This window comes from Molossus molossus, unplaced genomic scaffold (genome assembly GCF_014108415.1).
Source record: "Molossus molossus isolate mMolMol1 unplaced genomic scaffold, mMolMol1.p scaffold_m16_p_4, whole genome shotgun sequence".
NCBI classification, from domain to species: Eukaryota; Metazoa; Chordata; class Mammalia; order Chiroptera; family Molossidae; genus Molossus; species Molossus molossus.
The window spans coordinates 88,176,994-88,190,571 of NW_023425377.1; the positions used below are offsets into that span (position 1 = coordinate 88,176,994).

At 40.1% G+C, this 13,578-nt stretch overlaps 1 protein-coding gene and 1 long non-coding RNA gene across 4 annotated transcripts in view; both read right to left on the bottom strand.

The window, feature by feature from the left end:
- SAP30 (Sin3A associated protein 30) overlaps positions 1-1,942 on the bottom strand; it is a 73,490-nt gene extending 71,548 nt beyond the window's left edge. For all 3 annotated transcript variants that reach the window (XR_004962034.1, XR_004962035.1, XM_036282102.1), the window contains exon 1: positions 1,318-1,942. Coding sequence is in view for 1 of the 3 variants with exons in the window: in XM_036282102.1 (XP_036137995.1) it covers positions 1,318-1,632 (315 nt within the window). In the remaining 2 variants the exon portion in view is untranslated. The remainder of the gene's footprint in view (positions 1-1,317) is intronic.
- A 5,049-nt stretch (positions 1,943-6,991) lies between these two features.
- Positions 6,992-13,081, bottom strand: LOC118643723. The gene is made up of 5 exons (XR_004962036.1): positions 13,031-13,081; positions 10,851-10,980; positions 10,489-10,761; positions 9,881-9,999; positions 6,992-7,053 (listed from the first exon to the last, which is right to left on the bottom strand). It is a non-coding gene; the product is annotated as an uncharacterized LOC118643723 (long non-coding RNA).
- Between the last annotated feature and the right edge of the window lie 497 nt (positions 13,082-13,578).

Consider the following 13,578-nt stretch of genomic DNA (forward strand, 5'->3'; position numbering starts at 1 on the left):
GGAGGAGTGACGACGATAAGGGAGGGGAGGGAAACAGTGAAAGAATGAGAAATTCCAACCCTCTCAATTCTGTCATCAAATTGCAATGAGGATGGACTAGATGAGTTAAGTCATGCTATTTTGCTAACAAGGGGAATGATGTTGCCCGCGATTTTGCTATTTGATAGTATTTTTCTTACTTAAAAAGCATGTTAGTATTATAATATATGCTATGCTTTCTAATCTAACACTTAAATTATAATCCAGATACATTTACAAATGAGCTATTCATATTCTAACTATATTTAAATTTGAAATTATAAACGTTTCAAATGTATTTATGTAATACGTTTTCCCAACAAAGCAATGCGAAATTACTCAGGTGTACCTAAAAAGTTTCTCATGAACGTGACTGAAGAACTGCTGAAACAAGCAGAAAGTATCACAAATCTTCCGAAATGTTAATTACGTGTAGTATTGGGAGCTGCACAGTAACTTTTGAAATACTGGCTGCATACAGTAACAGTTACTTCTTGCAAGTTAAAATTAAGCAGGACTCGTGCTAGATTCTGACATCTTGTTATTAATTTTACCACCTGCCAGAGCTCCGGAAAGTGGCAATGGTTGTTTCTAAAAGTCTCATAGATGGTCAAAAGGACAGACGTGCAAAAAGGACAGAAAAAGAAAACCTGATGGCTGCCCAACGGATGGCAAAGCCGCAGAGACTACGTGCTCCCCACGTTCGGCGAGCTGCCCTAGATGCTGACAGCGGCGCCACCGTTCACAACCCCGGGTCCCTGCAAGGCGGAGGGGCAGCTCGGCTTCCCTCTCATCCCGTACACTGGGGAATGAGGAACGGGATCTTTCTTGACTGCGATGTCAGGTCTTTGCAGGATTCCACTTTCCCGAGACCAGGGAAGCTACTCCCTGAGGCCAGACGCCAGCTTGGGCACCAAAACAAAGAAGGCGCCTCCATTCCAGAAGGAGCTGCCGGGCGACAAGAAAACTACTCCAGGCCCTCCCTCTGTGCGCTTGTTCCCTTTGTTTCGTTTCCTGGTCTCGGCGAAGGGGGAAGGGAGAAGACGGAGCGGGAAGGGCGCGGGGGGCGGGGCGTGGGGGGTTGCGGGAGAGAGGAAGCGCAGCGTGCAAGTGTGTGTCTGTTGGGGTGGCAGTCAGAGTTGCTGCGACTTTGTTTCCTTCCCACCGGAGTCCCCACAATGGATTTGCACTGCTGATAGGTCTGGGGGAGCCCCGAACCTCCGGCCCAACAACCCCTGCTGAACGGCTCCCGGAGCCCCAAGGGGGCGGGCAGGGCTGGGCCGTCCTGCCGTCACTTACGCTCTTATCCAGCTCAATCTTCACCTTCTTCTGGGAGATGCTCTTCTGGATTCTCTTGCTGAAACTGGCGTTGCCTGCCGCCCGGCCGCACCGCTCACCGTCCTCCCGCAGACAGCACAGTTGCCCGGGTCCCGGCCCGGCCGCTCCTGGGGGCCCAGCCGCCGAGACTGCCCCGGCGCCGGGCACCTCCGTTCCTGTACCCGTCCCGGCCCCGTTCCCGGCCGAAGCGGCGGCGGCAGCGGCAGCGACCACCGCGGCCACTGCAGCGGCCGCGTCCCCTCCGCGGCTTATCTCCTCAGGCGTGAAGCCGTTCATGACTCCGCGCTCGGGGACGCCGGCACTGACAGAAATCCCCGCTCGCCTCGCCGCTCCGCCTCGTCTGGAGACTCCGGGGTCTTGGCTGGGTCCCTAGGCACCTGCCCCAGAGGCGGCAATTCACTCCGCACCCCAAGTCCTCTGGCGGCCCGGCCAAACACCAAGCGTCCTCCGCGTCCTGCTGTCTACTGGCTCCGGGACACTGTCCAGAGCTTGGGGTCGAGGACCAAAGTCGGGCGGCGCCTGGAGCTGGGACCCAGCTCTCAGTCACATGGAGACTCTTCAGCAGTTGGACCGCTGCGTCTCCGCCTCCCTCCGGCCCCTGGACCTGCGCAAGCGCAGTGAGCCCTCTCCCGTCCCGCCCCTTCCATTCCACCGCAAGGCAAGACGGGAATTGTAGTACTCTTCTGGGGAGTCAATCTAAACTCTGTTCTGACCCCGCGCCTCGCCGGTTGGGGGAACTACTTATCCTAGCATGCATTGCGCTACGATGGGCCGGGCTGTTTTTTTTTTTTTTTAAAAGCTTGGGAAAAACAGGGGCGTGTTGTTGGGGTTTGCTACGTTTTCTCGTTTATCTCTCCCGGGACGTTGGTTGGTTGGTTGGTTAGCTCCTGGAATTTTGCGGAGTTGGCATTCTAAACGACGACGGTCACTCAACTCCGGAAGCTAAGCGCAAAACGAGGGGGGCAGGAGTAGGAGGGAAGTGAGGGTGCTGGAAATAAAAGTTTCGGGGCCGTTATCCTATTTTTGATAAGAGTTTTTGGTGTGACTACGTTGTTATGGGAAACCAGAACCAAAGAGAACTCAGGCGGGTTGGCGCTTTTCGGGTTCTGGAGGTCCCGCAGTCAACACCGCGGCGGAAGAGCAGCTTCATTCATTGACGCGACTTAATAAGAGCGTCTGCTTCAGGGAAAATGCCCGGCCCGTCATCTCTCCGGTGACGGTCTCCTCACAAATGCCTCGACCGAAGGCCGTTGCGAAATCTTTAGCATATTTTTCTGGAAGGAACACGTTTTATTCTTGGGCTCACAAAGTCTGCCGCTTCCTGAGGTGGAGCTACTCACTAGTTGACGGTGACAGGCCTTGTGTTCGCCGCCACCTCCAATCTTTTTCATTCCTCCAGGAATGAACCAGGAGAGGGCGGAGTCTAATATATTTTATTAAAAGGGAACGTGGAACCCTACCATTACCGAATTAGAGTGTACTTCGGGAAGTTTCCACTGGGGATAAATAAACCGCGTTTCCGGGGTTGTTGCACGCCGTTGGCGTGTGCGTGTGTATGTGTATGTGTGTACATGCACAGTGCGTGCTTGGGGAGCGTGCTTGTGGAGGGCTGGGCAGGAGGAGGAGTGGCTAATAGGAAACCTGCACTATTGCTAGTTACATGTTCTTATCAGTAAATATACCTTGTTTAACAATTCCATTGTTTAAAAAAAATACAAAGCAATAGGTTTTTTAAATCATTTAAAATTCCTGAGTAAATTTATTGATCGATGATTTTTTAAAAATATAAAATGTCATCTGCCCTAAAATTCAAAGCCACCCAAGTCCATCTGTGGACTTCCGTTCTAGGATATGGTAAAGGAAAACAAAAGAATTAAAATATTACATAAATTGAGTAGACAAAAGAAAGATGTGAAATGGTAAGTGTCTTGTGTTATCTTTTCGATCTTCACTGTCCAAAAACAGGGTGTCCGCTAGGTACATGTAGCTATTGAACACCTGAAATATGGTCATTGTGACTGAAAAGTGGAATTGTTAATGTAATGTTAATTATTTTAAATTTTAGAAACGAATTTCAGTTATTGAAAAACTTTTAAGTATGTTTCAAACAACCTGGGTATATGAATCTATTTTTTCAACTTAAACTTTATGAAATCTAAATTCAGCATTGGAATTGAGATGTGCTGTAAGTATAAACTACTAGTGAGATTTCAAAGACTTAGTAGCAGAAATTTAAAAACAGAATATTGAATAGCTTATTAACAATTTTTATACTGATTATATGTTGAAATATACTTTATAATTTGGTTTAAATAAAATATAACAAAATATAATTTACTTCATTTTTTTAATGTGGCTACTAGAACATTTAAAACTATACACGTGGCTGACATTAGATAATGCTGGCTTAAAGTGTGAAAACAGAATACTACTACCCTGTTTATGGATATATTTTCCTTAAATGGTAAAAATGAGAACATATGGACAGGATGGATATATTCCACCTTCAGGGTTGTGATCATCTCTCAGAAAGGCCAAACTATAGCAGAGAGATTCAAGTAACTTGTACCATCATCTCACTACAACTTTTTCGGTGATAGAGCCCTACTAAGATTCTTTAGACATTTTAAAATATCAAAGTAAATATTGAAGGGGAGAGCACAGGTAGAGAGCTGTGGGGAACACTGTGATCTTTCCTTAGAGGGAAGTTCAGAAGGATTAAAACTAGTGTGGCCAAACACTGTTTGTCTGGGTTTTCTGATGAGTTACTGTCTTAAATAATTTATTCCAAAATTAAAGTGCCTTGTCTTGGCATTGCTATTGAAAAGGAGAAAAATGCTATTTAAAAAGTTATGAATCACTGACTACATAGAACAGAGTACTTGTTTAACAGTATTATTAGGAGTTTATTTTTCTGACATAGTAAGAAAGCTGAGGGAAGATGGCTCCTGGTATTGCTTCTGTAGTTCAACAATGTCAGGGTTGGCCTCTATGATTTTCTTGCTTTTCCCTCATGCTACTCAGGGCAGCATTCTCACAATTGGTTTGAACCAGCAATAATTTATCAGTAAGTTATTTATAATCAAGGTATTTTTTACAGTAAGAAGGAAGGAGAGAATGATTATTGGCTAAACAATTAACAGTTATCTACAATGGTCTAGATTTGTTGTTGTTGTTGACACTATTATAGATGTCCACCATTCTACCCACTTTGCCTCCCTCCACCCAGTCCCACACCACCTTCACCACACTGTTGTCTGTGTCCTTGGGCTATGCATATATGCATGTGTGTTCTTTGGCTAATCTCTTCAATCCCTCTCCCCACCACACATTCTCTTCCCCTCTGAGATCTGTCAGTCTGTTACATGTATCTATGCCTCTAGTCCTTTTTCTTTTTCATCAGTTTATTTTGTTCATTAGATACCACATATAGGTGGGATCATGTGGTATTTGTCTTTCTCTGACTGGCTTATTTTTTTTAGCATAATAATCTCCAGGTCCATCTATGCTGTTGCAAAGGGTAAGAGTTCCTTCTTTGTTACATTTACACACTGGTCTAGATTTTTTTTTTTTTTTTTTGGTATGTGCCCCTAGTGGGAACGAACCCGGGACTCTCTGGTCTGCAGGCCGTTGCTCCAACCACTGAGCCAAATCAGCCAGGGCCACAATGGTCTAGATTTAAGAAATATGATAGAATAGAACAAGACCATGCTACTTAAAATCCTTGAAACAGATGAAAAATTATTTCAGAAGTCAACAGAAATGAGTTATTGATTTTAATGAAAGTACAAAAATAATTCCAGCCCTGGCTGGTTTTGCTCAGTGGTTAGAGCATCGGCCTGCAGTCCAGAGAGACCTGGGTTCGGTTCCCGCTAAGGGCACGTACCTCGGTTGCAGTTTGTCCCCGGCCCTGGTTGGTTGTGCGGGTGGCAGCCACTCGATGTGTCCCTTTCACCTCTCTCTTCCTCTCTCTCTCTCCCACTCTATCTGAATAAAAAAATGGAAAAATGTCCTCGGGTGAAGATAAAAAATAATAATAAAAAAAGAATTCCATTTTTGTAAACCTAGAAAATATGTTCAGGTATTAAATTAACAAACTCACTCAGTAAATATTTGAGCCAATTACATTAGTATAGCACTGTACTAGGTCCCATGAGAGATATAAAACATGATATACATTTCCTGCCTTCAAGAAACTTCTAAACAATGACTCTTTATACTTTATAAAACTCTTTCACAGGCAGGAACATATTTAGAAATCATAACAATTCTGTACATAAGAAATTTTTATCTGATAAATAAATAGGAGGCCCTCTAGATCCCTGCTTCTACCTCTCTGGCTTTTACCACTTTAATGTTCTGGGGCAAATTTTCAGCTGCCAGCATCTGCATCCCTTTGCCTGGAGTCTCTGCCAAGAGTGAAAGAAAGTCATATGCCAGTGTAGTCAGAGCAACTTGGAAGTGCTTGAGAACTATCAACCTTCCATCTCAGCATCCCTTATGCAATGTTATATAGATATCCCTAGCTCTTTTGCCCCTCACATGGGATAACTTTGAGGCACGTATTTCATACAATTTGCCTGAATTTTCCTGTAGGCTTATGCTTCAGTCATTGCTAGTGGTAGCTGGCTTGGTAAGGCACTCTTTATTTACTGCCTTTCCTTCTTTGTCTCACTTCCCCACCTCCTACAGGTGTTTCCTGAATCCTCCAGATAAACTACCTGCACTCAAATTCTTTTCTCAAGATTATAGTGGGCATTTCCACTAGGTTATTTCCACATACCCATCCCTCAGCTACAGTGTCAGTTCAATGGGTGGGCACATGATTCAAGCCAAGCCGCCAGTTTGAATCCTTCCTAGGCAATTTTGTTCAATTGAAACAGGAAGAAAGAAAGGTCTCCTCTCTCTCTTTTTTTTTTATCCTCACCCTAGGACATTTTTACATTTTTTGTTCAGATAGAGTGGGAGGGAGGGGGGGAGAGAGAGAGAAACATCGACACGAAAGGGACACATCGAGTGGCTGCCACCCGCATGACCCAACCAGGGCTGGGTACAAACTGCAACCAAGGCACATGCCCCTAGCAGGAACCGAACGCGGGTTTCTGTGGACCGCAGGCCAACGCTCTAACCGCTGAGCCAAACTGGCCAGGGCTCTTCTCTCTTTTTAAATCTCCCCATTATTGTATTTCCAGTGAACAGTGCCTAGCACAAAGTAGGAACTTCCTAAATATTCAATGAATACAATTCCTACATTTTTTTTTTTTTACAGCTATTTACCACATTTACGATGAGACATTAATTTTTAAATGTTTGAAATACTCTTGTTATAGTATGTCATAGTGTCATAGCATCGTCCATAATAGTTAAGAGCATGGACTCAGGAGCCAGATGCTAGAGAATTAAACTCTGCCACTTGCTGGTTGTTAGACTGTGCTGGTTATTTGTCTGTTGTCTCTCAGCTCCTTTCTCGTTCTACTCTCTCCTCTGTATTGCAAGAGTACTGGGATCCAAAAAACATTTTCCAGACTCACTTGCTAGTTAGTCTCATGTTCAGTTCTGCTAATGGGAGATTAAAAGGAAAGAGGAGGATAGAAGGCACTTTTCTTCTTCAGGCTCCAGCAGCCTCAGCAGCACTGTACTTTTCAACTCTAGCTCTAGCAGTTGGGGGGGGGGGGGCGGAAGAAGTCAACTGGCTTCCTGCAAAGCAGAGAATAGATAGTTCTAATCATGCGACAGCTATGTTCCAAAAGCCCGAGAAGCACAGTATTTGTGGGTTTTGGATAATACTACTTTCTCTTTTGTTTCCCCAGTGCTAGGATGGTAACTCTTCTTGTAGTTACCTCTGGATAGCAATACTTTTCCTACCCCTTTTTGCTCCTCCAGCCCTTCTGTAAGGATTCCCCCAATAATAGAGGTAATAACATTCCCTCTGAAATACCCAATATGACCATGGGCAGGTAATTTATTCTCTTTGCTTCAGTGATTTACTATATAATATGAAAAGGTATATCTATCTCACTCTGGCCAGTTTGGCTCAGCGGTTGAGTGTCGGCCTGCGGACCAGAGAGTCCTGGGTTCGGTTCCAGCTAGGGGCATGTACCACAAAAAAAAAAAAGAAAGAAAGAAAGAAAGAAAGAAAGAAAGAAAGAAAGAAAGAAAGAAAAAAAGCATTAGCATTGTTAGGAGGATTAAATGGATTATTTTTAGAGCACTTGGAGCAGTGCCTGGCACAAAGTGGACATTGTTTGTTAAATAAATGGTATTGTTTCATACTTTATTGTTAAATGCAAATGGCATTAATACAATTTATAAAATCTAATGTCCAGCTCCATATACTTGTCATGTTGTGCAATCTGCCCCATAATCCTCCCTCATTACTGCTTATCACTATCACTTCCCTACCTTTCATGCCTAACGCCTTCTTTCTCCTTTGCTCATATCTTTTGTCATAAAACAGCATGTATATTTTTCAGTGTCTTTTTCTCACTTGCTTCAAACATAATATAGACATGTTGGAGGTCTGTAGGATTAAATCTTTTTATGAAATTATTATATTTTAGGATGCTGCAGTGGTGAGAGGGGTATGCAGGGTGAGAAGCAGCACTGGAAGATAATAGTTTATATTAGAACCTGGAGCGCTGGCCAGTGTGGCTCAATTGGTTGAGTGTTGACCTGTGCACTGAAAGGTCACCAGCTGGGTCCCCAGGCAGGGCACATGCCCAGGATGTGAGTTTGATCCCTGGTCAGGTGCATACAAGAGGCAACCAATTGATGTTTCTTTCTCCCTCTAAAAATCAAAAACATATTTAAAAAAAAGATAAAGAACCTGAAGATGAATCCAGAATCTTCATAGTGGGATGTCAGGAACCTTATGTAGGAGAAAGGCTTGAGAAATACAGATTATTTTAGTTAAATTGTGTCTACATTAACTATTTTACATTTTATGGAGTTATTTCATTGACTTCTGTTTTAGGATATTGAAAATAGACTTGTTTTTTATCTCATAGTCAGCAGGGAGAGAAGACTGATTCTAGGGCTACCTGTACTCCATTCCCAAGATCCTAAAGACAATGCCCCCTCTCCCCTTCCCCCCCAAAACTAAAAAAGTGGGAATGAGATAGGCTTAGAGATTACTGAATAGATAGAATTCTGTTGTGTCTGTATATGGATAGAATTATTGTCCAGAGAATTGGTTTCAGAAATTCCTAGAATTTCTGTTGAAGTTTTTAACAAAGTAAGATCACTGCTTCAATTTTTACTGCCCTTAAATCTTTCAGCTTGTCCTACAAGGTGTAAATACTTCTTTTTCTTAATTTATTAGTCTAATCTTCAACTATGTATAAGTGTATTTTTTAGTCTAATAGAATTCTGGGTTTTAAATTTAGATATTTGAAAATCTCATATTGTTTGTGAACAGATTTTTAAATATAATCAAACTATTAAGCATTGTAACAAAATTATTTAGGGAATAAAGTTGTAAATATATCACCTTTATATTTATGAGTATTTACACCAGAATTTGCAGCTTTCAGTCATTAACAAACTTGAAACTGTCATTGGCTAGATATAAAATCAGCACAGTATTCATATATCACAAATTTAATTGGAAACACAAAAAATAGATTAAAATATTTACAAAAGAATTATTTGCCTATTGTATGAAAGCAATATTCAGCTAAATATGAGCCAAATCACAATGCTAATACAATTCAAGACCTTCTGACACTCTTAACTACTATTTCCTAAAATAGATTAGTTGTATTCACTTTCTATCAAATGATTCCTTTATTTTCATATTGTTAACATCTAAAATGTTCTTGACTATTTTGAGTGCACTGTTCTTCAAGTGAAAAAAAAGTCATTGCCTTAAAAAAAACAACAGCATACAAGTTTTTGGGTGTGTGTGTGTACCTAGGTTTTTATTTCTCTTGGGTAGATGCCTAGGAGTGGGATCTCTAGGTAAATGTATGTTTAAATTTTGAGAAACTACCAAACTGTTTTCTATAGTAACCATCATTTTACATTCCCACTAGTGATGTATGTGTTCCAATTTTAGCACATCTTCAACAATACTTGCTATTTTCTTTCTGATTATAGCCATCCTAGTGGGCAAAAAATGGTATCTTATTGTAGTTTTTTTAATTTGCATTTCCCTAATGATTAGTGATGTTATACGAATTTTCAGAGACAAATTTAAGACCTGGCATAAGGAGATGAATTTTTGCACATGCATATATCTACATAGGTATGTATGTATATATGTATGTATGTATATGAATACGTAATAGAACTATGTAACTAGCACCCCGAAGTATAGCATGCTAGACATATTACAGCTTAATACAAATTACTACTTTTATCACTTTCTAAATAATGAAAGACCCTTAAAACAATTTAACTCTACTTACCCCTCTTATCTTTTGTGCAGTTGTTATATATTCTATTCCTACATTATAAAAACTCACAGAACATTATTATTATTGCTGCTTTAAACAAATAATACTATTAAAATTTACATACTCACCCTGTGCTCTTTTTCTCCTCCTGAGGATTTAGGACCATTTTCCTTAAGCAATAAATTCTCTCAGCTTTTGTTTTTCCGAAAACATCTGTATTTTGCCTTAATTCTTGAAAACTTTTTCCCTGGATATAGAACTTAAGGTTAGCATTTTTTTTCTTCAGTAATTTAAAAATGTCATTCTATTGTCTTCTGGATTTCCTCACTCTGTTGAAGAGTCAGCATTCAGACTTACTGTTGCTTTTTAAAGATTACTGTGTCATCTACTTCTGGTTCCTAAGATTTTCTGTCTTTAGTTTTAAAATTTTTCATTATGATATATTCCAGATGATCTCTTCTACTAGATAGGATTTGATCTTTCCCCTGTTAGGCAGAATCAACCTTGAAGGATAAGGGGCTGATTATCTCAATCCAGTGAGAAATTAAGCTGTATGTATCCAGGCTGGGTTATTAAGTTTTAGTATGATGTTGTTCACCTCTGGCTCATTCCTATTTCTCAGACATTGTCACATGGGCTTCTTTAACTTTCAATTTTCTTTTAATTGCTGACAGTATTACAGATTTCCCCCATTTCCCCTCCTCCACCCACCCTCTGCCCCAACCCAGGCCTTTACCATAGTGTTGTCTGTGTCTGTCTCCTTATCCCTGAGAAGATTCATTTCTGCTCTTTGGGAGTTTTGAGCTTGTCTCTCCACATTTCTGTCTACACAGCTTCAAAATATAGCAAATATCTTCAGGAAGAGACCAGTGATGTGTTTTTGGCAGACCTTCTCACTCAGGCCAGACTTTTGTCCACAAAGTACCATGAAACGCTAGGAGATTTCACTTTGTCTTTTAGAAGCTTTTGACACAATTCTCTAGCCTCCCATACCACCTGAGAATTCAGCCTGTGTGGGAAATAGATCATTATGTACATTTAGGTGTTCTCTAGTTTCCAATTGGTTGTGTTAACCCCACACAATTGCCAAAAACTTACTAGATTCTCTTTTCCTTTGTAAATAAAAATCCTTATACCTGGGTGTAATCAGATTGATTCTCAGTTCCACGTCTAAAATCTAGATTGTTCCCCAAAATCATCAGCATACCTATGAAGAACTCTTCACTGTCTGAAATTTTAGTTTGAATTATTTTGATTGCTTCAACAGGTCTCCAATGTATTTAAAAACATAAAATTTTCAATCTGCACTCCCCCCCCCCCCCATTGTAGCAATGGAGGCTTTAGGAAAGTAAATAACATTTTTGGGTTGCCATTTAATTCATAATGATTCAAAAAAAGTAGTTAACAGCTTTTTTTTTTTTAAAGAAAAACCAAGTAACTTTGCTTACCACTTTTTTTTCATTGAAAATGCTAGCAGTGGAATTATTTTGTTTTTTCTTAACCTGAATTTTCATTTCTTCAAAAATACATTGTTTAACTATGTCACTAAATTGAATCTCTGAAGTGAGTATGCAGTTAGGCCTCAGAACCAGTGATCTCCCTGTACAGTAAGTGGATGTGCCTGTTTGATAATACTTCAGTATACTTATCCTTCTCCTCTCACTGCCTTTAAAACAACTTGAAAAAGTTACATTAAGAATCATCTTTGAGAAGCTAACATGTGTGCAGAGTAATGGTTTCAGTTTTTTACATCATGCAACTGGAGAGAACAATACTTATTTGTATGCAACTAATCTTATGTAAAGTATACTATATTTTGGCTAACTATATGAGTTAATCAATAAAGAATAAGCCCGGCCGGTGTGGCTCAGTGGTTGAGCGTTGACCCATGCACCAAGAAGTCGCTGGTTCCATTCCTGGTCAGGGCACATGCCTAGGATGTGGGCCAGGTCCTCAGTGGGGGGCATGCAGGAGGCGGCCAGTCGATGTTCTCTCTCATCAGTGTTTCTCTCTCTCTCTCCCTCTCCCTTCCTCTCTCTCTAAAATCAATAAATAAAAAAATGAATAAGAAATAATTATTTAGAACTTATTTACTGCTCTGTGGGGGTGGGGGTAGTGGCGCGAGGGAGGGGCAGTTACCAAAAAATGTACAATGCTATTTTCTTTCAGATTATGAAAAGTCCAAATTCTGAGGATAACTGACTGAATAAATGATAGGAATTTCAATAGCTAGCAAAACCCAGATCCTTTCTACACAATCCTGCCAGGTTGACACTGCTATGGATGAATTCTAGTTTACAGAATAGCTATTTATATCTACAGGATAGGGACCTACTTTGGAAACAGCTTCAAGCCTAACTCGTAATTATTTTATTGCTAAATATTTATGTTGTTAAAATTTGTAAGATGCTGAACTCAGGCAAAGTTTGGCAAATAAAGTGCTGTATTATTATCATTTAAGTGGGGGAAAACTCTATCTAGTAAGATCATGTTCCTAGAAGACTAAGATGACTGAACAATATTGTGTACCTAAAGTGGTCTATATAGTTTATTACATTTGGGTAGCTATAATCTTTTATTTCATCAAATACTGTTTTGAAGTTACAGGGCTCACAACTAATGGGTATTCATAACCAAAGAATTTCCTAGAATCCAAGTTATCTTTTGAATTTTTAATTATAATCTCTTGGCCACCTAATAATTACAAAAGTTAAAATATATATTTTCCCACATTATGATCACATTCACAGAATTACAGAATCATACACTTAAGTTGAATGGTACTTTAGAGATTATTTCCCAAATGTCATTTTACAATTTCTCAATCAAAACCACAAGCCCTTGCTGGACTGTAATTTATACACTAAAAAAAAAAAAAAAAAAAAAAAAAAAATAGTAAACACTTTCCTCTTTGTCATTTTTAGAAAGATGCATCATTTTAATAAAAATAAATCTGGAAAATTATTTTGAGAATAGAGTAAATTGATGTGTTCCTGAAAAGATATGGTTCTGAAGTTGAGTTTTAGAAATACAATCTTATTTTCCCATTTAGAACCATACAAGATTAGAAACAATGAGAAACATCTTTAGTATTACCTCTTTATAAGACATTTCAGTTTTCTGATAGTTATAATAGTCTCCCAAGTAATTCATAATAGTGAACTAGGCTTCTTGTATATTTAATCCATCTTTTCAGAACTACATTTGGGATTAGACTTTTTTTTGTTTGTGCTAACAGATTCTGTACATAATTTTTATTTTAAAAAAGGGTTGCTCACCCTGGCCGGTTTGGTTCAGCAGTTGGAGCATTGGCCTGAGGACCAGAGTCCCGGGTTCAGTTACCTCTAGGGGCACGTACAAAAAAAAAAAAAAGAAAAGAAAAGGGTTGCTCTATAACCAACAACTGTCTATATCACACTTAAACCTTATTTCATTTATCAGTTCACGGTACACTCAATGTTACTTCTAGGACAGGAAGTTCAGCATGAGAGTGAAGTTTTAGCATCATTGGTAAAAGTAGATTCAATATAGAAATGTTTTCCTGTTTTCTGCTATAATGGAGTAAAGAATATAAATTGGTGTTGGCTGGGTTGGTTTCTTCTGTCAGCTGCATGGGAAGGATCTATTCCAGGCCTTTCTCTTTAGCTTGTATATGGCCACCTTCTCTTGGGTCTTTTCACATCACCTTACCTCTATGATTGTTATCTGTGCCCAAATTTTCCCTGTTTTTAAGGACACCAATCATATTAGATTAGGAGCCCACCCAGCTTCAGTATGTCCTCATCTTAGCTAATTACATCTGCAATGATCCTGTTCTCAAATAAGG